The sequence below is a fragment of the Mustela nivalis genome (genome assembly GCF_964662115.1).
Source record: "Mustela nivalis genome assembly, chromosome: 4".
NCBI classification, from domain to species: Eukaryota; Metazoa; Chordata; class Mammalia; order Carnivora; family Mustelidae; genus Mustela; species Mustela nivalis.
In genome coordinates, this window is record NC_139023.1 from 149609248 (window position 1) to 149634547 (window position 25300).

General features: G+C 35.5%; 1 protein-coding gene across 10 annotated transcripts in view; it reads left to right on the forward strand.

Moving 5' to 3' along the window:
• The window catches only part of HMBOX1 (homeobox containing 1), a 194177-nt gene that overhangs the window by 51040 nt on the left and 117837 nt on the right, over window positions 1–25300 (forward strand). For all 10 annotated transcript variants that reach the window (XM_082726890.1, XM_082726891.1, XM_082726884.1 and 7 more), the window contains exon 2: window positions 23949–24028. In XM_082726890.1, coding sequence (XP_082583016.1) covers window positions 24006–24028 — 23 coding nt within the window. In that variant the 5' untranslated portion in view covers window positions 23949–24005. The remainder of the gene's footprint in view (window positions 1–23948; window positions 24029–25300) is intronic.

The window sequence follows — 25300 nt, forward strand, 5'->3', positions numbered from 1 at the left end:
TCATCCATTATAAATTTAAACTTTCTATATCAGAGAGGTTAAGAACTTATGTTTATCAGGGACCATTGAATGACAGGGTTAAAAAATAATAGCAACCAAGGCCACTTTGAAGAAAACGAAATTAAGGGATTTGGGGGCAAGAAAACTAGAAAACTTCATCATTCTACTTTTAAAGTGTAGTATTGTTTTTCATTTTATATTAAATGGATAGGATACGAGACAATAGAATTGAAGAGATCAAAAGAAAGAAAAAACACTTGTCTTCTTTGTGTCTTCCTTTTTTCCATTGTTGGTTTTCCATCTTTTCAGTCACCCAGTTCACTGGGACAGGTTGAGAAAGATTGTTAAGAGGAAGAAGGTAAGATTGGTAATGAGGATGGTAAAGCTGAGGTTGAAAAAGAGATTTATAAACTGGTTCTTGAGAATTTTAAGTGAGTATCAGTATTTCTATACAGAGACCCTGAGACCTTTGGATTGTGGAAATAAGTTATTATAGTTTGTTATCTATAGTCATTGAAACTGCCTTTTTCTTATTAGTAGTTGACTGTTATTCCATCTCTGTTCCTTCCTATTTTATGCTCTATGCTTTAACTAAGGAAAATTATTCTTATATTTACAATATTATCACTTTATAAAGTACTTGTTATAGGCCAGATAGATTCATAAGTCAAAGGCACCCATTTCCTTGGGTCAGTCTCCATAGGATATGGATCTTCTTATTGAGAATTTTGAAATTTCTATTTTATAAAAAGCATTTCTATTTTATATGACCATTTCCTTGGGTCAGTCTCCATGGGATAATGGATCTTCTTATTGAGAATTTTGAAATTTCTATTTTATAGAAAGCATTTCTGTTTATGAGAATAAAGTCCAGCAGATTTTCTTGAATATAATCTAATGATTGGACCTACTGATGTTGCCAAAGTAAATAAACCTTTGAGACTGGAGACTTTGTTTTTGTATCTTCCATAATATCTTACACAAAGTAGAGGCTTAATGTTTATTAATAAAAGTAAGACTGTTATTTGCAGCATTTAGAATCCTTGAGTGTTAGAAAAGGAAAAGAGGAAAAAGTGTTTGATGGCTAAGAATAGCATCGATTTTCAAAGTGTTATCATCAGGAGTTTTCTTGAAGGTAACTTCTGAAAGAAAACTGGAAAAATCATTTTAAAACATTAGAAAGTGCTGTTTAAGATTCTGCTTATCTGTTATTTTTGTCCCTCAGTATATCATGCTTTGTTCTGTTGTGCACCCCCCCCCACCCCCAGCCCCTTACCTGCTTTTTTTATTTTTTAAATACATCAGTTATTAGGGCTTATAAGGGTTGCCTCATTTGAATCTCTGTCTCTTGTTATTTTCTCTTTCTCTCTCACTGTCTAAGAAGACCACATGCCTACTATTACTTTCATTTAATTAAAAAGAAATAACTGGCTTTTGCCTCAAATTATCATAGTAGAGTTCTCATGTGTCTTAGTATGCCAGGGCTAGTCAGTTCTCTATATTTCAGATAACAGATGTTGATACCTGTTCCACATTCTGATGATCAGAAATCTATAATGTTAAAGGAAAGAGCAGTGTTGAAATGTAACCTTGCACAAGTCAACCTCATTTAGCTGGCTTTCTTTATTTGCAGATTAGAGAGAATTACTGTTTGTCCTTGAACCTAATAGAATCTGTTGGTATAAAATTAAAGCTTTGTAAGCTGCACAAGATCTCTGCAACTTTAAGATATTATAGGGATGGTATGTCTAAAGTACCACTTAGAAAAGGCTACATTAAAATAAAACATTCACACTCCTATGAAGCAACAAGGGGCCTCTTTTTAGTTTCTGCATCTCTTTATCTGTGCTGGCCTCTCAGTCCTCTATGGAAATTCAGTCCACCTCTAAAAACCTAGGTCAAATGTCACCACCTCCATAAATTCTTTCTTTGTGTCCTAAATTAAAAGTGATTTCACCTCTTAGAATTCAGATGATTTGGCAACCTTTTAATGGTTGTAGCAGTTGCCTTACATTTTCATTCTTTTCAGTCTACCCACTGCTCTTCAGTGAAGCATCTAGATATTGTAAAACTGTATTAGGCTAGGGCAGTAGTCACTCAAACCTTAAATGTGTCACATGGGGAATTTTGATCTCCTTCTTGTAAGTTGGGGGTCAGGCCTTCTACTTCAAACACAGTGTACTTGTGTTTCACATGGTCTCTTGTGTTTTACACAACCCCTCCGATAGTAGGTCTTTTGCACCTGATGTTGCCTTAGTCTAGAATCAGTGTTTCCTTTCTCGCTTTGTCTGTATGGTATCTGTCTGCTTCACATCTGAGCTTTATCATTAATTCCTAAGAGAATCCTAGCCTATTATGGATACCTAGTGAATCCTTTCCTAGGTCAACTCTCCCAAATTATGTATTCTCAGACCACCAAGTACTGCATCATAGCACTCCTCATAAGTGAAGCTTTGCCATTTATTTGTAAAATTATTTAAACTGTGACTTTCACTTAGCTGGAAGCTCCAAGAGAGTAGAAATTATGTGTGTTCTTGTTCTCGGTCATATTGCTGTTGCCTCTATCTGTGCCTATTGTCTATAGTTCCTGAAACATGGTCTTAACTAGGTAAATCGCGAACACAGATGAATAATGGTCCACAAACATCATTTTGACAAACATTGGACCAGAAGTTCTGGATCCTTATATTCTGTCCCTGGCTTACAACTGACCTGTCAGTTCTCTCTTAACCTTTCTGTTTTGGTATCAAAAACTTAATGATACCTGTTCTGCCTACAGGGCAGATGGTCACAGGGTACTGTGAACATTAAATGAGAAATGTGAAGATACTTTGAAAAGTCTAAAATGCTATTCAAATATAAAATTACATGAAATAGTGATATAAGTGGAAGACACTGTCATGGATAGTAATACATGGGCCATGTTACTGTTATTTATTCTTTAAGCCATAGGAATTGCATTTCAAGATGGAGTTTAATTTCTGCTTCTTATACATTTGATTTCTTGCTTATTTTACAAATTATAGCTCTCACTCTACATTGTTTAAGGTTAGTGAATATCATTTCTACTGTGAAAAGCATGAGTCAAAATTGCCTAAGACTGGCCTTCAGATTCCTTTTTATGGTACAGCAAGCCCTATGGTATTAATACAGACCTCATCCTTCATAAATGGCTTATCTGTGTGTTTGTAATTACTTAATACTACATGCTGTGAGGCATAAAGGGATTGTATATGTTACGCTAACATAATAAGATGGAATAGGAAAAGAGTTAAATTGAATGGATACTTTGTTGTATTTTTGGAACAGTGCAAGATACCCTCAACTTTTAAAACAAACTTTCTATGTTTGGTCGTTCCATAATTTTCTTCTACTTAGCCCTATTAAAATATATTTATGTTCCCCCCTCCCCACCGTTTTCTGTTCCTGGTTCTTCCTACCATCACCCTTTTTTATTCCTTTAATTTTTGTTCTTTTTAACTTCAACAATTTGGGTTGCAGGGGAAAAAAAAAACCCTGGCACTTAATCAAGAACATGATCTCATTGCTTTCAATGGCTTAGAAAAGAAACATTTTAAAGCAGTTGAAAGATTTCACTTTGGAAAGTAGGTACTGCATAACTAAGTGTGTTGGTTCCCAGCAGAGCCTTGAGTAACCTCTTTCCAGCCATCCTCATGTTTTTTCTCTTCTACTTCCTGTCCAGTGAGCAATAGCCTAGGTTTAAAAAAACAAAAAACAAAAAACAGTAAGACTTTTCCTTTTGGCTCTCTTGCCAGTGTATTGTTTTCTGTTTTTTCATCCTGTGCATAATATTTTTATATTTTTGTAGCACAATTATTTCTAGGTTTCATCACCTGTATGGACATGAAATAAAACTTTTAGTTCCCTTCTGCTCACACAAACCCTCCAGCCCTTTTCAAAGTTCCCTTAGGTATTTCTGGGAGTCTATGAGTGGAATGTAATGTGTTTAGGAACATGAAGTGAATATTCTTTTCTTACAGCCTGCTTGCAAAGTCCATCCTCCTTGAGCCACCCCAATAAGGTATCTTTTCATTGCCACTGCTGCTGGGTGTCCTGTGAGGGACAGTAGCCAGGAATTCTGTCTTTAGTGCTTTCAGAGCTGCCAGTCTTCCGAGTGCCCAGGTGGTACACGTCTGAATTAGAGAGTTCCCTCTACCTCTCATCTCTGTGCCACACTTTGTACCCAAATTCCAAAGTAGCAGAATTGGTGCTCACAGTTTCAGCCTCTATTGAAAAGGTTTCTTATCTTTTCCATCTATCCTTTTATTTCTGGGCTCAAAACCAGTTCAGAGAGCCAGATGGAAAAAGACACCATGCCATTTCTTCCATTGTCCTTATTTCATCTCACCCTCCTCCTGCTCAGCCTCTCAACTGCCTTTAGATTCCTGCTGAAATTTGTATCATTCATGGTGGTTGCTGAATTCTTAATCATTCTTGGAATTAGCTCAGTTAACCTGTATCTTTAAAAGCTGGTTTTTAAATAAGTACCTTTGCTACAAAATTCAAAAGATACGAAAAATATATCCAGTGAAAAGTCTAACACCTCTATCCCTGAGGTTTCAAGTTCCCCACCATGGGGGAATAAGTATTACCAGTTTCTTCTGTATCCTTCTAGAAGTGCTTTATGCATCTATAAACAAATCTATATAGTTAACATATATATTCTTCCCCACTCTCTCCCTACTCCTTTGCAAATGACTTACATGCTTTGCTTGTTCTGTTCTTTTCACTTGGAGACTGTTTTGTATTCGTACATCAGGAATTTCCTTATTTTTTTATGGCTGCATTGTATAGTTATATCATAACTTATTTATATTGTCCCCTAATGGCCGGCATTTAGGTTGCTTCTAATCTTTCCCTATTACAAATAATGCCACAGAGAATAACTTTTATCATAAGTTATTTTGCCTGTCTATATCTGTGGGGTAAGTCCCCAGAACTGGATTGCTAGGTTGAAGGTTATATAATTTGGAACCCGCTACATTTTCAGTTAATAAATTTTTATAAGTTAGTTTTTGATTTCTAGCTTATATTCTAGACTCCTCCTTTTAATAAATGAGCAGTCTTACCACCGCATTTTATTTGGTGATTGCTTAGGCAGTGCCCAAGGAACATAAATAAATGGACCAAGTGTAAGGAAAAAAATAGATTTAGTTTTTGTTTTCATACTTTTCTTAGAGATAAGAGTATAAAGAATTATTTCTCTATCCTGGAACAAACCTCAGTAAGCTCAGTGGTAAATACCGGCAGATACTTAGTGTCTAGAGATGGTAGGGACTGTGGTGAACTGGAGGGTGCTTGCCTTACATTAAGGGAGGCAAGTGCCATTCAACTCCAGCCAATTTTTGGCACACAACATATTACAAACTCGGTGGTGACTCAGTGGTGACAGATGCTGTATTTTTTTTTCTTTAAAAACAGAAGTCTTCATATTTATATTCAGTGTCCTAACTTTAAAATTCCATGTAGACTAAACAAGATACATACATGGGATTGATCCAGCTTGGCAAAGCCTTCAGTTTATGCCCTCTGCTGTCGTACATACAGAGGTGGGTTTTTGGTCTATTTTGCTAGCTCTGACTCCCACTTATTCTGGTTCTTCATTGTCTGCTATCAACTAGATACTGCCTCCAGATGTTCCATTGATTGTTAAATATTTAGTTCTGTATATCATCATCTTCTTAAATTTGTCTTCTTTAAAGTAAAGGACATTTGGAATTTTCTTCACCCTGGATGACAGTGTACAGAACTAGGAGATTCTAATATCTCATTTCTATTTATTTGGTGACCATATCCTTTGACTCCAACAGGCATTTTTCTATTTTATCTTATTTTATTTTTTTTAAGATTCTATTTGTCTGAGAGAGAGGGAGAGTGAGTGCATAAGCAGGGGGAGCAGCAGGCAGAGGTAGAAGCAGGCTTCCTGCTGAGCAAGGGGCCCGATGCAGGACTCGATCTCAGGACCCTGGGGTCATGAGCCAACCCAAAGGCAGACACTTTTTTTAAAAAATTTTATTTTATTTGACAGTTAGAGATCACAAGTAGGCAGAGAGGCAGGCAGAGAGAGAGAGAGGAGGAAGCAGGCTTCCTGCTGAGCAGAGAGCCCGATGCGGGGCTCGATCCCAGGACCCTGGGATCATGACCTGAGCTATTGGCAGAGGCTTTAACCCACTGAGCCATCCAGGCACCCCCCCCCCCAAAGGCAGACACTTAACCAATTGAACCATCCAGGTGTCCCAGCATTTTCTATTTTAGATGTGTAGATTATTAGAACGTTAGCAGGCAGGATCAGAAAATACTGCTATTCATTATGTTCTCTCCGTGATCTCTGCCAGAATTCTTTCTAGATTTTGATCATTATTTGAAGGAGCTGGGAGGATATGATCATAGATGTTAATAAGTATTAAAATCTTAGCAAGAAAGGTTTTTCTGTCTGTAGTCATTTATGGCATCCTTTGAGTTATGCTTTGTTCTGTGAGGTATTGGAAGAGGAATTAATACTTGGAGCCAAAGTCTCCAAACATTGAATTATGATTACTGTTAGATCAAAAACTCTTACCTATCTACTTAGTGTTTTTTTAATCCCACGTTTCAGAATTTCCTACTAGAGGGGGTTATACAATTGTCTGTATTACCTCTTCCCTCCCTCTTGTCAGGGACTTCTGTTGCGCCCACCCCAGTTCATCAAAGGTGATTACACAGTTTTGAGGAAATAAAAAGTAATTTCTTTCAGATGGTTGGAAACTACTGCCATTGATGCTTTTTCTCAAATGGCCAATCTTATACTCATAATTAGGGTAATTAGAAAGTTAGTTAGAGGCACTATAAAAAATTGAATTTGGTGGGGGGGAGGGAACTTGGGACAATGAGTCCTTGCAGTTACTGGGGAAAAGCAAGCCATGTCCAAACAGTTCTTGGCTGAGAGCTGTTCTCGATTTCTGCATACTCGTGAAACTATTTTCTTAGAGTTTAGTTTTCCAAATAAGCTTCCCTACTAGAAAGCCACTATTCTCAATACAAGCCATTACATAGTTTTTCTGATAGTCTTCTTAAGTTAGTTTCCCTTAGGTTACAGTAACCTTTTTGAAAGATTGATGGTTCATATCTACAAAGGAGCAAGAGAGCTAACATTTCTGGGTGCCTAATTCAGGAGGCTTTTTAATGATATTTTAGTCCTCATAGTGACCCCTTCAGGTCACTATTCAGAAATCACTGCTCACGATTCACAGAGGAGGAAACCAGTGCTTAGTGAGATTAAGACATTTGTACAAGATCAAACTGCTTACAAGTAGTAGAAGCTGAGATTTCAAACATCTTCCTCCAGGTCTCTTATTCTTTGTATTATTCTGTTATACTCCCAGTTTTAAATTTTAGAAAGACTGTTTTGTTAATGGTGTGTCACATGGAAAAGAATGGAGGTAAGGAGGACAGTTGGAAACCATGGCATCAATATAGCAGAAGAGAAGGTTTCGAGTAAGATAGAGAAAGTTACAGATAAAAGAACCTGCTAAAAGGGATAATTAAACCATTGGTTTAGCATATACTTGTGTTTTGTTTCAGTTCACTGTATAAAGAGTAGATTTTTCAAGCTATAAATTCCAATTTAAAATGACAACCTATCAAATATATGTTGAAGTTATTAATGCTTAATATTTGGGGATATGGCATAAAGTGTAAATCAGAATTTTAAGACTGAATCATTCTCTGCCCTTGGTAGAGATTGTCTTTAATATGAATGTGCTTGATAGATATTTTTAAACCTTTTCTTTTGTTTATATGTTAACTCATATAAAAAAAAGTAGTAAAGATCATGGGATACAGATTTAGCACATTTTAAAATGCTGGTCAGACATAATATGAAAGAATTTAAAACTGATTTGAGTTTGGAAATTATTCCAAAGATTGAACATTTCTTGCTACTTATTATTAGATATAAATCCATAGTACAGAGAGTGCTTTTTGAGAGCTAGTAGTATTTGCTAGATACAGTAAACAATTCTAAAATATTAATACTGTATTTTGTATGGTACATTACACTTTATAATTGTTCTTATAGTTAGAGAACTCATGAGTTTGTCAGTAGATATCTGAGGAAAATAACTCAGAATAAGGGATCTGAAATATATAGAGATTATATTACAGCAAATAAAATTGAGATAAGCCATTATGGTTGCGGAGTAGAATTTGTGATCTTGCTAGGAATGGTCAGGTCAGAGGGAACATAAAGGAACAAAAGAAAGAGAAAATGTGATGATATCTGCACCCCCAGGATTTTAAAGATGAATACGAGAAAAGCCGTGGGCTCCCTAACTTGGGTAGAGAGCCTTTTCTCATGACTTGAGATGCTTTTTTATGTCTGTGCAGTCAGGCAGTACAAAATGTGAGGCTTGAAAATAACTGTAGTAGATTGTTAGGAATGCAGGGAATAAAAGAAAGTACAGCTGTCCTTGGGATGCCTACAGTGCTATAAGTTTGGGGATAAAGTGTAAGTTGGCTCCTTGGAATTTATTTGATTTCAACTTCAGTGGTAGAACATTATCTGATTGGCCACCTCCTTATTTTGAATTATGTATTAGCATATTCTCCTGAGATGTAGAAGCATTCTCTGCTTCTCTTGCAAGGGAGAGGATATGAATTCCCTCATCCTCTACCTTTGTATCCTCCTTTTAGCACTCACCTCCTAGTAAATGGACAAGAGGATGCTTCAGAGCTAGTCCTATGAGTAGTTGATGTTGCTCTGAAGTCAATTTAATGGATGCTGGGAATGCCCCAGAATAACATTTCTATTAACCTGTTGTTGATATTATCAGAAATTCTATCATTACCAATTCATGATAAATTTCCTATTAAATTGGGTCATCCCTAGTAAAGCTATTGATTTAAATTCTACCTAGCCAAGACAGTATTTAGTATTTTTTTTTAAAGATTTATTTATTTATTCATTTGACAGAGAGATCACAAGTAGACAGAGAGGCAGGCAGAGAGAGAGAGAGAGAAAGAGAAGCAGGCTCCCTGTTGAGCAGAGAGCCTGACGCGGGACTCGATCCCAGGACCCCGAGATCATGACCTGAGCTGAAGGCAGCGGCTTAACCCACTGAGCCACCCAGGCGCCCCAGTATTTAGTATTTTTAATAGAAATTTTCAACCATAGGTTCCTATTTGACCTGGCCTTCCTAGTAGCTCCCACATCTCTGATTTCATGTTCTATTATAACACAGACTTTAAAAGTTTTTGTAATGATGATAGCCTCTACCTCCAAATTAAATTTTCCTGTTGCAGTTGAATCAAAATTCTTTCAGTGTTACCTTCAATTAATTTAATTTAGAGTTTTTTTTGAGATTTTATTTATTTATTTGGCAGACAGAGATCACAAGTAGGCAGAGAGGCAGGTAGAGAGAGAGGGGGCGGCAGGCTCCCTGCTGAGCAGAGAGCCCGATGCGGGGCTCGATCCCACGACCCTGGGATCATGACCTGAGTGATATTATTATTTTTAATAAATATTATTTTTAATATTTAAGTTTATTTTAGGTATTCAGCTTAGAGTATTGATTGATATGGGCAATAATAGGAAACATTTTGGGTAACATTACTCTCAAAATTGTCTTCATACGTAGACATTACCTTTCATGCACCAGCTGTGGCATTGCCATATTAGTAGAGTTCTTTCTTATTCTCTAAACCAGTAGTTTCCAAGTAGCATTACCTCAGGAGCTGTTTAAGAGTTTTCATGGAATGGTGCCTAGGTGGCTAAGTCTGTTAAACATCTGATTCAGTTTGGGGTCAAGTCAGGATCTCAAGGTTGTGGGACTGATCCCTGTGTAAGGCTCCACACTCAGCGTGGAGTCTGCTTGAGACTCTCTCTTTCTCTCTCTCTCTCCCCCCCCCACCCCTCCCCTCCGCTTGCCCACACTCTGCCCCACTTTGTCTCCTAAATAAATAAATAAATGAAATCTTTAAGGAAGAAAAGTGTTCATGGATTCCTACACCCAATTATTTGGATTCAGTAGGTCCAGAGTTGGCTAAGGATTCTGTATTTAATTCTGATGCATAGCACAGTTTGGGAACAACTGTTCTAAACTGATGTGGAGAGGAAATGCTGTCTGCTACAATGTATTGGTACTGCAATTCAATAAGAATGAAGTAGGGTTACAGTATTACTTAACTGTAAGAACCCCATGAGAGTCAAGCACCCTGAGGCTTCTATAGTAGGGAATGCAAAATAGGATGATATAAACAGTAGCCACTTCATATATTTTGAACTTAAATAAATTATAAAAATCTGAAACTACAATTTTTTCATATATAAAAGCCACAAGAAAGTGGCATCTAAACCGACACAGGTATAAAGGTGGTCATGATTGGAGTCAAGTACATTTGAGGCTATATATAAAGGCAGAGATGTTGGCTCAGCCTCTTACTTAAGGATAAGTATTTCCTAACATTTCACAGTACAGTTCTATAGAGTTTACTAGTTACCTTCTATTAATAATAGAGAAATGTCTATTTTTATTTTCAGGTTATACCATTATTTTTGAATGGAAAAATGTAGGGAATACTTTGGGGAATGGAAAAATAGTAGGGAGTACACCACATATCTTAAAGTAATCAAAACCTATAACTCCTTTATTTGACCACCATAGTAAATTCTAGAGGATATGTGGCAGTCATATGGTTCCTCTGATTAATTGTGTTTATTGATAAAGCTTCAAGATCATCCAACGATGAAGTATAGTAGCTGAGAGATTCCTTTCTATAGGCCGTAAAAAACAGGAATGTTCCAGGGACGCCTGGATGGCTCAGTTGGTTAAGCAGCTGCCTTCGGCTCAGGTCATGATCCCATCGTCCTGGGATCGAGTCCCACATCGGCTCCTTGCTCAGCGGGGAGCCTGCTTCTCCCTCTGCCTCTGCTGCCACTCGGCCTGCCTGTGCTCGCTCTCTATCTCTCTGGCAAATAAATAAATAAAATCTTAAAAAAACAAAAACAGGAATGTTCTACTCTCTCCTATCCATGAATTAGTTCAACAAATATTGTAGTGCCTATTATGTTCCAGATACTAGGGCAGGTATAGATAATGGACGATAGTGACATAGATAATAGACAATATAAGTATATGATACACTGAAGATTAATATTTGCTTAGAAGAAAAAGAAAGGAAAAATGAAATTGTTTTTGCTTTTTAAAAAAAGCCGACTTTAGGGAAGGGAAGTCTGGGATAAAAAGAGGCCTGGTTCAGTTACCATCATGGATGTTTAATCACTGCCTCTTGAATGAATGTGCAAAAAAACTGGTCTGCAAATTTAGTACATATAGAAAAGTAATACAACTTTTTTATATGTACTAAGAGAAAGTAATATAACTTTAGGTCTAGGACAAGAAAACTAATAGTTCCCTGTATTCTGCTTTGATTAGGTTCTTTGCAGAAGTATTGTGTTGAATTTGGGGAGCCACTTTTTAAGAGAAGACATTCGGGATCATGACAAATGAAGAAACCATGTCAAATTGGAATCAGGACTGGGAATATTTAGCATGGAGACTCTTTGCAAGATTATGCAGATAATTTTAAAAGCTGCCTTGTGAAAGAGAAAAGAAGAAATTTAGTCAGTATTGATTCAGCCAGACGAGTGGGTTGAAGTTATAAGAAACCATTTAGAGTCTATAAAAGGAAGATCTTTATCAGCAAAACTCTTCCATTAAATTTCCATGTTACTGGAGATGTAGGAGAAGCTACACGAGTCTATAGGTCTTTAAAATTTTGACAAGTAGTAAATGTAATAATTATTTTGGAATAAAAATCTCCATAATATGAGATATCCTTTAATCATGAATCATAATGAGTAAAACTTGATGTAAATATTAGATTTTTAATGGTGTATCTTTTGCTCAGCTAGTTGCATAGTACCTATCACAATTAAAAATTGCCCCAGAAAAATTATAAATTGTATCCCTAAAATTATATTTACAGAAAAATGAAGCCTGATGTAAGTACATATATAGTTATAATTCTAATAAGAAAAGGAAAGGTCCATTAGCTGATTGACAGTGGATAAGTAGTGTCTTGACTTAATTCCCTACCTCAGGGATTGTGAGATTAAATGAGTTTGTATATGTAAAGCACTTATCCAGTGAGTGTCTGGCCCATGGAAGTATACATTAAATAGTGGTAATAGTTGTTATTTACAGTTTTTAACTACTTGGAGGCATTATTTAAGAAATTAATATTCTCATCTAGATGCGTTTGTAAAAATTTGTAATATCTGTGGTTCTGTTTTCCTTATATCACCAAGCATTTTACACTGCAGAACTCTGCATGTGCCTCTCAAATCATAGCTAAATGTAGTAAGGCCTCATTTATGTAGCATTGTCCAGGGGAAAATGTTTGACATAAATGAAACACTTTCTGATTACTTCCTAAAATGTAAACTTTTAACCATTTCAACTTTTAAAAATGAGTGTATCAGGGTACCTGGGTGGCTCAGTGATTTAAGCCTCTGCCTTCGGCTCAGGTCATGATCTCAGGGTCCTGGGATTGAGCCCCGCATCAGGCTCTCAGCTCAGCAGGAAGACTGCTTCCCCCCCGCCCCGCCTGCCCCTCTGCCTACTTGTGATCTCTATCAAATAAATAAATAAAATCTTAAAAAAATTAAAAACGAGTGTATCACATACTTTCCTGTCTTTTGTGTTTAAACAAAACAAAGGCCCCTAAATATGATTTTAACTTTTTGAAAAGCTAGTGTTAGATGTATGATGTATAATTAAATAGTTGTTTTCATGTATTTCATTTTGTTCTTTTCAGGGAGCTATCATTTTTTCTGTGGTAAAGCTTTTTATACACTCCGGATCACTTTCTAAATTTCTATACCTAATCTACTCCTGAATGTAGAAACCAGATATTCAGGCTTGCTAAGAATTACATGTTAAAATGATTAAGATGGCTGGAATTTGCTTTAAAACAATTAACAGCTCCCCTCCCTTCTTAATTATTCAAGCTGGGTGATAGGCACTTAAGCATTTATTACTGTGTTCTAACTGCCCTTGTACATATTTGCAAATTTTCATAATAAAAAAGTTTTTTAAAACCACCATTAGGGAAAGGAATTGTATGGTAGCCATATGGAGGTCTATGTATATTTATTTCTTAATTTTTATCTTTATATAGATTCACAGGAAACTTAATAGTATTTATCTTTGGACAAAAGGACTGAGAGCTAAGGGGAAGGGATATTCACTTTATTTTTTCTAATGGAGTTTTTTAAGACCCTTTTTATCTTCATGTATTGTTTATTGATCTCTCTCTTTTTTCTTTTTTTTAAATTTTTTATTTATTTATTGGCGGGGAGGGGGAGAGACCGAGCAAAGGCAGACAGAATGGCAGGCAGAGGCAGAGGGAGAAGCAGGCTCCCTGCTGAGCAAGGAGCCCGATGTGGGACTCAATCCCAGGACGCTGGGATCATGACCTGAGCCGAAGGCAGCTGCTTAACCAACTGAGCCACCCAGGCGTCCCTGATCTCCCCCTTTTTTTTAAAAAAAGTATTTATTTATTTATTTATTTATTTGAGAGAGAGAGAACATGAGTGAGAGGAGCAGGAGGAGAGGGAAAGAGAATCTCAAGCAGACTTCATGCTGAGAATGGAGCCTGACACCGGGCTCCACTCCATGACCCTGAGATCGTGACCTGAGCTGAAACCAAGAGCTGGATGCTTAACTGACTGCACCAGCCAGGCAGCCCTTATGTTTAGTTATGTATTTGTGTATGTGTATATGTCTTGATGTATATCTAGTCAGGAAGAGGGTTCACTTCTGTAAATTCTGTGAATTCACAGTCTGTAATTTGAAAATACTAATAGCATCTAACTTATAGGATCATGAAGCTGTGTACCTCTTATTTTAACACATTCTTACTTTATTTTAAATAGTTTAAATGGTAACACTGGGGTCTGTGTGAGGTGCTGAATGAGCAATAAGAGGAGCTTTGTAATGGTTGTTTTAAACTTCTGAGAATTCTTTTTTAGTATCCAAATATGGACACAAGGGGTTACTAATTGATGTTTGTACTGTCCACTGTTTCCTCTCCTTTTGATGGTTTGCTTACTGCTTGTACGATAGCTAACTCTTCACCTTCTCTTATGCTTCCCTTTTCGTAAAGCCTTATACTACTTGTTTATGTCTTTCTTCCTTGATTTAAATATTCTGTCCTTCCTGTGTTTACTCTTATTGAATGAAACAGATAGATGCTGAACTGCACAGCATAAATTCAATTGTATATCACCAGTGATATACTGTATTCACAATTAAGCACCTCCTGAAGGTGAGAGTATGAATTATTTCCTCTTTGGGAGGCAATTTGACAAATGTATCATAACTTAAAATGTATATACTTTTTGTCATGCTGGGAATTTATCATAAAGTTATATTCATCCTCGTACAAAGATGTATGAAGAAACTGCGTGGTGTTTGGATGGAAGAGAAAAAGGAGTTTGGGGTGGGAGGCAGACTATCGTAGTTCTTTTGAAATTCATCTTTTCTTTAGAAAAAAAGACAAAGAATTTAATCTTTTCCTTTACTACTTTTTATGAAAAAAAAAAAAAAAGCTTTCTTACTACCTGTGGATTATACAGGATCTACAGGCTTTTATTCCTAATGGATTTTCTGGATTATCTTTTTCCTCAGTGGTCAACAATGCTGACAGTAGGCTTCTTTATTGTTCAGCCTTTGTGTAGGATTTTGACAACCCTAAATTAATCATTTGATAATTGAGTCCATTTCTGATAGTAGGAATTTTTATAATTTTATTGCCTAAATGTGTGTGTGTATGTATATCTATTGTATAGATTATTTATCCTTCCTGACCATATTCCAAATACACGTTTCTGTCCTTAACCCCAGCTCCGTGACCTGATGACTACCTGTTTTTCTCTCTGTGCTCAGGTACTTACATATGTGTTATATGTATGCATATAGCTCTACCCCTGACATAAGACCTACACATCCAAAGGGGTTTTTTTTATTGTGTTTTTTTGAAAAATCTGGTCATATAATACTCATTTGATTGCATTTTGGGTTTTTTTTTCTCAACAAATGAAATGTGCAAATCCACCACCAAGGTACCTAATAAAACTAATTTATTCTTTTTAATGATTGCATTGTGTTAATTGATCAGAGTAAATCGTAATGTATTCAGCTATTCCTATATTGATTGAAACATCTCTGTTTGTGAAGACTAAGAATTTAGAAAATAAGTGACAGTAAGCATCTTTGTACATATTAGGTATGATTACTTTTATTTCTATATGCTAGATTACCAGGAATTGGACTACTAGGTTAAAGGTATATGTACTTTAAATTTTATACATGGTGCTAGATTCCTTTGAAAAGGATAGAATAATTCACTTAGATAACGAAATAAAACAGTACCCTTTTGAGAAGGTATTAATCAGTCTTTTACATTTTTGCTAAAGTGATAATCTCATTGTTAAACCACATAATTATTATTTTGCTTTTAGTAAGTTTGATTTTATAAACTTGACAACTTGAGTCTGCTCTCTTTCTACATGTCAAATATTTTTTCTGGTTTAATTTCTGAGTTTGTTTATGCTTTTTTTCACTTATTATGTCTAGGAAACTAAACTTTTATGTCTCTTTTCAAGTTTCTCCTCTTTGTTAAGATTGTTTAGAATACTTGACATCTTATAAATTATGTTGTAGAATGTATTGCTATGGTTTATTTCTTTTGTTTGTCCTTCTTTAAACTGCCTAGAGTTTATTTTTTAAATAAAGAATGTAAGAGGGGCACCTGTGTGGCTCAGTGGGTTAAAAAAGCGTTTGGCACGGGTCGTGATCTCAGGGTCCTGGGATTGAGCCCCACATCGGGCTTTCTGCTCAGCGGGTAGCCTGCTTCCTCCTCTCTCTCTCTCTCTGCCTGCCTTTCTGCCTACTTGTGATCTCTGTCCGTTAAATAAATAAATAAAATCTTTAAAAAAAATGTAAGATAAAGATCTGTGTTTTTTTTTTTTTTGCTAGATGACAGCCAGTTTTGTGTTGATAATTTAAAAAAAAATTTATTCTTTCCTGCAGAAATAGAATTTAACTTCTGACTTGTACATTTTTCATATGTGCTAGAATCTGTATTTAAGTTCTTTATTCTGTTCCTCTCATCTGTTTCTATTCCTAAGCCAATGCCATGTTGATTTGATTATTGTCTTTTTTTTTCTTTTTAAGATTTTTACTTATTAATTTGACAGAGAGAGAGAGAAAGCACACAGGCAGGGGGAGCAGCAGGCAGAGGGAGAGGGAGAAGCAGGCTCCCTGCTGAGGAGGGCTTGATCCCAGGATCCCGGGATCATGACCTGAGCCTAAGGCAGACGCTTAACCAACTGAGCCACCCAGGCGCCCCTTAATTAGTGTCTTTTGACTGTATTCTGAAACATGGTCAGTGAAGTCCACTTTTGGTTTTCTCTTTTTTCTGGGTAGTTCTTGGACTTTCTGCTTTATAACTGTAAGATCCTATAAAAATTAAAGAACAAATCTTTTGGGGTTATTTCTCTATACAGTAATTGGGGCAAAGTACTATGAATGAAATATTTTCCCCATTATTTTTGTAGGTATTTCTCTCTAAACTAGGGAAAATTATTTATTATTTATTTTAACTGTATTGTATTCTTGATAATTTATTTTTATTAATTTCAGTTTTCTTTTACTGGAATTGTCTGCATTTTCTAGGTATTCCATCAGGTCATTAGCAAAAAGTTATTTTTCTCTTTCATTCTGATATTTATGCTAGTTAATTCATTTTTGTATCTTAATTAGTTGCTATAGTCTTCAAGTCAGTGTTTATTTTAAAGGGATTAGTGGACTTCCTATTCTTTTTTTTTTTTTTAAGATTTTATTTATTTATTTGAGAATGAGAGAGTGAGCGAGTATGAGCAGAGTAATGGGCAGAGGGAAAAGCAGGCTCTCCACTGAGCAGAGAGCCCTCTGTGGGACTTGATTCCGGAACTCTGGGATCTTGAGCTGAAGGCAGACACTTCAGTGAGTGAGCCACCCAGGCACACCTGGGCTTCCTGTTCTTTTTTTTTTTTTTTTTTTAATATTTTATTTATTTATTTGACAGAGAGAGAGGATCACAAGTAGACAGAGAAGCAGGCAGAGAGAGGAGGGAAGCAGGCTCCCTGCTGAGCAGAGAGCCCGATGCAGGGCCGGATCCAAGGACCCTGAGATCATGACCTGAGCCGAAGGCAGAGGCTTAACCCACTGAGCCACCCAGGCACCCCTGGGCTTCCTGTTCTAACCCCTCATTTTATTAATTTGATTTATTGAATGAGTAATAACATTCATATGATTAAAATAATAAAAAAAGTTTCCTGTGTACACTTTCCTTCCTACCCTTTCTCTGATCTTTTCAGTTTCTACCCTGTACTCAAAGTAAACACTGTTGTTGGTTCTCTTCCGCAGTTCATCAGATTTCCATACAGAAGCAAGTTCTTAATATAGGTATATACATAAACACACGTATATGTACACTGTATGTACATATTTATTGTGTCCATGCAACCTTAGTTCTTATTTGAAATGGTTATAGTGTTTTGCTGCATATGGTACTTGCTACTGTTCTTTTTTCAAAAATGCTTATTTTTTTCCTATTTTTTCCCATAGAGCTTTTGTTAAAAATCGTTGCTGAATTTTATCAAATGCCTTTTCAGCATCAATTGATAAAATGATACGATTTTTTTTCTCCTGAATTTGTTGATGTCTTGGATTATGTTGATTATAAAGGGACCACTGTCATATTTCTGCAATAATTATAGTAGGATATTATTTTTCACATGTGGCTGGACTCTGTTGTCTACATTTTTTTTTTAAATTCAGAATTATACTTTTAAGTGAAATCGGTTTATGGGTATATTTTATGCGCTAGTACCTTTATTAGATTTGGCTTTGTGTTGTTTTGACCTAAAAATGGCTTGGAACATTTTTTGTATTTTTCTATGGTTTGATATTAGTAGAAAAAAAATTTTTTTTAAAGATTAAGAATCTGCAGAGAACCCAGCTTGTCTTGGTATTTTTTTCTATAGTAGGTTTTTAATTATCTTTAATTTATGGTGTTTGGTTCTACTCAAGAATTCATTTCTCTTGGGTTAATTTTGATATTTTCTATTTTACTGGGAAATCATCTTCTCTTTTAGGTTTTCAAATTCTGGCACGCAATTGCATTTGTGTGTGTGTTATTGTTTTTGGTTTTTTTTTTTTTTTTTTTTTAGTTTTGTCTTGTTTTCTTAGTTATCTCCTATGCTTATGGTTTTCTCTTTTATTCTGAATCTTGTGAGTCTCTTTCCCCACCTTGTTTAACCCACTCACTAGACTGAGTGATTATTTCATCATCAATCAAAGGGGTGCTTTTTAGATTTATTTATGTCCTCTATACTTTTTTATGTTAGGTTAATTTTAAATATCTCTTAGACTCTTCTTCCTAGTTTATTATTTTTTTAAATTTTTAAAAAAGATTTTATTTATTTATTTGATAGAGAGAAAGACATAGGGAAAGAGGGAACACAAGCAGGGGAGGGGAGAGAGGAAGAAGCAGGCTTCCTGCCAAGCAGGGAACCCAGTGCGGGGCTCCATCCTAGGGCCCTAGGATCATGACCTGAGCTGAAGGCAGCTGCTTAACTGACAGAATCCCCAGGTTCTCCCTTCCTAGTTTATTTTGATAAACAAACTAGTTTATCAAAATAACTAGTTTTTTCCTAGTTTAGTTTGATAAACTAGTTTATTTTGTTTCTTCTTTTATTTCTTTTTTACAGAGTGTTTTTCTCCCTTGCCTTTAAAAAAAATTAAAATTCTTAGAGCCATAAATTTACTTGTAAATATAAATTTTGCTGGATCACATTGGTTTTAATTATTTTTATTCTATTTTTTGTCATAGCTTATACATAAAGCATAATTTCCCTTTTGATTTCCTATTTGATCCAAATATTATCAAGTGTCATCTCACAGTTTCTACAGAAAGAAATTGTTGTAATTTTTTTTCTTAATTTTTGAGGTATATATCTCTGAAATAACTTAAAACTTTCATTATGACCATGTTTAGGATCAGTCATGGTGATAAACTTAGGAAAAAATACCTCTTTTTTGTTAGAGGATTACAAGGTATCTTTTAAAAATCATATTTATTGATAATATAATTAAATGTGTTATTTTTTTCTTTCCACCTATATTTATCTGTTCTAGAAGGTATGCTGAAATTACTCAGTATATTTGTATTTTTAAAAATAAATTTATGGGGCGCCTGGGTGGCTCAGTGGGTTAAGCCGCTGCCTTCGGCTCAGGTCATGATCTCAGGGTCCTGGGATTGAGTCCCGCATCGGGCTCTCTGCTCAGCAGGGAGCCTGCTTCCCTCTCTCTCTCTCTGCCTGCCTCTCCATCTACTTGTGATTTCTCTCTGTCAAATGAATAAATAAATAAATCTTTAAAAAAATAAATAAAAATGAATTTATTAAAGTTCTAATAAGTTTTACTTTATTGCCTGCTATGTTGTTTGGTATATACAGTTTTTTAACTCTTACAATCTAATCATAAACTGTGTATTTTATAATTGTATAACATTTTTCTTTATCCTGGTAAGTACTTTTGACCTTAAAATTAAACCTTGACTGATACATGTTTCTTTGCAGTAATCTGAAAACAAAATATTCTTTTCCCCCCAAAGATGCTAATTGCTTTCTCTGTTGGCTTCTTGACCTTGAAGAGATGAGACCTTTAGAATACTTTTATTTTCTGCCTCTCTTCCTTTTTCCCCTTATCCTCTTCTTCCTCATGAGATCTTGGAAGTATTTTTACTTCTGCCTACCTTCAACTCACCTGTCTGCAACTATTTTACTTTGAATACTTTAGAAATGTATTGAAATGTTTTTATGATACATTCTTTTGTTTCAAGAGTCTTTATCATATAAGTTGTCTCTTCCTAGACATTTGGTTATTATTTAACTGTGTATTATATAATATAAACTGAAAGTTTCATTGATTACAATATTACTCTTCTTTTTCATCTTCCCTGTTACCACATCTCTTTTTCTGGTTTGTTTTTTCTTAGTTAGAGCCCTTTCTTGGTTATGTTTCTTAACTGGGGTGCCTGAGAAAATGTACTCTGAATTTTTGCATATTTGCAGTTTTTTTCCATGTATCAAAATGTAAGCTTGGTTGGCACAGGATTCTTTTGTCTCTGTCGTCTGTGAATGTTCCTTAACTCTATTTTTTAAATTATTTTTTTAAAGATTTGTTTATTTTAGAGAGAAAGAGCATGCATGCCAGGGGAGAAAGCAGTAGTGTATAAGGGAGAGAATCTCCAGCAGACTCCCCACAGGCACAGAGCCTGAGAGGTGCCGGGGCTTCATTTCATGACCTTGAGATCACAACCTGAGCCTAAATCAAGAGTCAGACACTTACCAGACTACACTACCCAGGCACCCCTCTCTTTAAAGTACAAAAAATGAAGAGGCCAATGAGGAGCTGATTCTTTAACCTTTATAGGTTACTTGCTTTTTAGAGCTGGGTGCTTGCTTTTTTTTTTTTTAAGTTCCAATTTCTTTTATTTTTTTTAGGTCTTTTTTTTTTTTTTAAATAGTTGACACACAATATTCATTAGTTTCAGGTGTACAACATAGTGATTCAGCATCTCTAAATGTTACACTGCACTCACCACAAGTGTAGCTACCATCTCTCTCCACACAATGCTTTTGCAGTATCACTGACTATATCCCACATGCTGTACCATTTATTCCTATGACTTATTTATTCCATAACAGGGAGCCTGTATCTCCTACTTTTTTCTTTACCCATTTTATTCATCCCCCCACCTCCCTTCCTTCTGGCAGCCATCAGTGTATTTTCTGTATTTATAGGTCTGATTCTGCTTTTTGTTTCTTTATTTTTTAGAGTCCATTTATGAGTGAAATCGTATGGTGTTTATCTTTCTCAATCTGATTAATGTCTGATCCTCGGGGTCCATCCTTGTGATCCCAGATCCCATTCTTCTTTATGGCTGAGTAATATTACATTCAAATATATGCTACATCTTTATCCATTCATCTGTCAGTGGACGCTTAGGTTGCTTCCATATTTTGGCTATTGTAAGTAATGCTGCAATAAATATAGGGGTGCATACATATTTTCGGTTTTTTGTTTACATTTTCATTGGTAAATACCCAGTTGTGGAATTACTGGATTATAAGGTATTTCTATTTTTAATTTTTTGAGAAACCTCAATATTGTTTTCCATAATGGCTACATTATTTTACATTCTCACCAGCAACACAGGAAGGTTTCATTTTCTCCACATCTTTGTCAATATTTATTATTTTCTTTTTTTTTTTAATACCCCCCCCACCTTTTTAAGATGTATTTATTTATTTGACAGAGAGAGCACACATGTGTGGGGATGGGGGCTGCAGAGGAATAGGAAGTCTGATGCAGGGCTTGTTCTCAGGACCCTGATCATGACTTGAGTCGAAACCAAGAGATGCTTACCTAACTAAGCCACGCAGGCACCCCTGATAATGGCCTTTCTAATGGCTGTGATTTTTTTTTTTTAAAGATTTTATTTATTTATTTGTCAGAGAGAGAGACAGCAAGCACAGGCAGACAGAGTGGCAGGCAGAGTCAGAGGGAGAAGTAGGCTCCCCGCAGAGCAAGGATCCCGATGCGGGACTCGATCCCAGGACGCTGGGATCATGACCTGAGCCGAAGGCAGCCGCCTAACCAACTGAGCCACCCAGGCGTCCCTCTAATGGCTGTGATTTTTAATTTTTATTTAAAACTCATTTAAGTAAGTTTTATATTTATTAAACTCATTTTTGAAACAATTTTTTAAAAAATCTGTCAATTAAAAAAAAAATGTGTCTCCTATGCAGTAAGGCTTTGTGACTTTGAGCCCGAGAGTAGAGAATTCATAGTAGAGAATTCATAGCACCACCTTACTTGCTTGCTCTTCTGTCCTTAGAATATTTTAGTTCTGTTGAATATTTAAGTCTTTTTATATCCATAATGTAAATAACATAAACTCAGTGATTTGCAGTTATACAAGTCTGTATCGGTGACTTAATCTCAGTTTCCTCACCTGTAAAATGAAGGTTTTGGTAATTTACTTCCTAGATTGTATGATTCAGTTGTACCATAGTCCTCACATTTGCAGAATAAAGGCCAGGATTACTATGAAGCATTTATCAGTCTTCCACATATTGTGGAAGTCTTCCCTTTCTAGCCCATGTATTTCTCATGCACATATGTAAAAGGCTGGCCACGTAGGTCTACTTAATCCCTAAACATACCTCATGGTCTCCTTTAACTGTTCCTTCTCCCTGGAATCTTTTCTTCCACTGATTCTCACCTTCCTTCACACCTTGGTTTGGTGGAAGTCTTATTCTGATCTTCAGATAACAGCTGAGATCTCACTTTAAGAAGTCTTCCCAGTTCACTGTAGCCCAGATTAATCTCTAAATTGTTACTCTCATAAACCTTGTATTTTCAGTTTTATCACATTATGCATTTTATTATAGAGGTATGTGTGTGTAATTTTTATTTGACCTTCTTCTATAGTTTAATATGCTCCTACACTACTGGGACCATATCTTACTCTTATTATGAGTTTGCGCCTATATCAGGGCAAGTAGATATTTATATGTTTTAACTGAATTTGAGCAAGAATGAGAAATTTATATTGGCCAGAAATCAGTTTTGTGGTTTAGTTTTGATATTTTCGGAATCAGCAACACTTTCAGTAGATTTTCCTTGTACATTTTATCTACCGTTTTTTAGGACAGGTATTTCTTAAGTCAGCAAGAAAATTAACTACAACAGGAACTTCATTAAAGCTACAATTTAGGATATGCAAATGTGAAAGGTTTCTAACTTTACCCTGTACATTTCGCATATATCATTAGTCACTGTTAGACACTTTGGTCTTGCTTAATATAATTCAGTGCTGAATGTGTATTTTAATGTGAGAGTTTTGACATCAACATTTTTAACTTTTGTGTAATTTATAATCTTAACTTGGAATTAATGGAAATTGTTGCTTCTATAGATTGTGGTTTGAAACTGCTAATAAGTTCAGTAAGTAATACATGATCTTCAGCTCCTAAGCTGTGAGTAGTAGATTTCATTTTTTTGTTAAAATCTATGTCTGAATTGAAAGGGGTCATAGGGTCGGAATGGTGAATAAAGTAGTAGAATACTAATCAGAAGACAGGAAGTACTGGACTCACTCTATTATTAACTTACACTGTGCTCAGTAATCTAAAGTAACATGGACACTAATCTCCCTTTTAAATTGGTAATAATAGTCCCTGCTTCTTGGTAACCTGTGAAGTGCTTTAATCACCATTTAAAAAAAATGTTTTAACTTCTTGTAGCTCTTTGAAGTAGTTATTGATCATCCCTATTTTATAGATGCAGAAATTAGGACTTAGAGAAATTAAGCTACTTAAGATATTAAGTACTAATATACTTGGAACTAGACTCCAGAATTTACCCCACAATTAAGACTTTTAGCTGTAGTCATTTTGTGGTGGGTTTTTTTGCTTATAGGGTGCTGCATAAGTGCACTGTTAACTATTATCAAACAGTTTTCTCAAATGTCTCAGTAATATATACATTCCATCACATTTATATCTTTTTCCCTGGGTGATGTCTGATAACATTAAATATCAGGAGTGTGATTTTATTACTTTTTCCAAGTGAATAATTGTGAAAGCTATCAATATTTTTTTATTTTTTAAATTTTGCTTCAAGCCAAGATTTCATCTTAAAAGTACAAGGTAATTTTAAAAACATGGCTAGCTGATGTTGACTGTTAATATCTTTTAGTTATATAATTAAAATTTTTAATCAACATTTGATTAATGAATATTTCTGAATTTTTCTGTCTTTATTCTACAGAATGGTTAATAAAGCTGATCATCTCTAGGAAGGATATCGGTTCACCTCATGTAAAGTATGCTCAGTTCCTTTCCAGTGGTGTAAGTATCTCATCCATTTCTTAATTTTTATCTTCCCAATTGTTTTTAATACAGTGAAGAAATCATTATGATTACAATGCAAAAAATGACAGTAGGGATTCGTAGAGTAGAAAGAATTTTTTCATAATCACAGTGGAAAGGATCAAATTTTCAAATCTATGAACTTTCTCTTTTACCATTTTTTTTCAACTTTGATGTCTGACATTCAGTTCTAACATAAAACTATTAATTATGTCAAACTTCTTATTAATAGGTTAGAAACTTACAGCATAGGGACACCTGGGTGCCTCAGATGGTTAAGCATCTGCTTTCAGCTGAGGTCATGATCCCAGGGTCCTGGGATGGAGCCCAATTGAGCCCCAGTCAGGCTCTCCACTCAGTGGGGAGTCTGCTTCTCTCTCTGCTTGCCCATCCCCCTATCTCTGCTCATGCTCACTCTCTTTCTTTCTCAAATGGAATAAATAAAATCTTTAAAGAAAAAAGAAGCTTCTAAAAAAAAAAAGAAAGAAAGAAAAGAAAAAAGAAGCTTACAGAATAGATGGCTAGCTACTGTTAGATTCCTTGTGACAGGCAGAATATTAGAAGCATGTTACCCTAACCCTGCCTTTGTGTGCAAACTCCTAAGCACCTTGGCCATTTTCCTTTACCTCCTGGAGATAATAATGTAGTTAAGCCTATTAGCTAATGTCATTGGTAGCCTTTCTTTGGAATCAGGCAAAAAATACAAATGGAGATGGTGGTATTATGTTGAGAGTTTTTGTGCTAGGATATGAACTGTAACCACTAGTTCATATTAAATAGGCCCCTGAATAAAAGTATTCCGGGAATTTCAGATATTAGAGAAGATAAAGTATCTATTAGCTCATTAAGTGCATCTTTAGAGTCTAATGCAGAGTGCCTTTAGCATAAGTATTTTCTGAAATTTGGTGCTATGTTTCAATTAAATTCCTTCCATTTTGTTTGACAGTTCTATAATCCAGTAAGTAGATGTTAACATAGATTTTCTTTATTATTTGGGTTTTTAGTTAAAGTCTTTTTCTCTCTCAAAAAAAAAAAATTTTTTTTTTCCTCTCTCACTGACTAGCATATATCAGAAAGTCTCTGGAATTAGGCCCAGGTGATGTGAACTGTAGCCTGAGTTTCTACTAAATAGCTATATCCTTGGGAAATGGCAAGGCACTGCATGCTTTGGGCCTTAGTTTCCCTTTTTTTTTTTTTTTTTAATGATGCACTTGCTAATGGCTGTTTTTAATGGCCATTAGAATGTAAGCG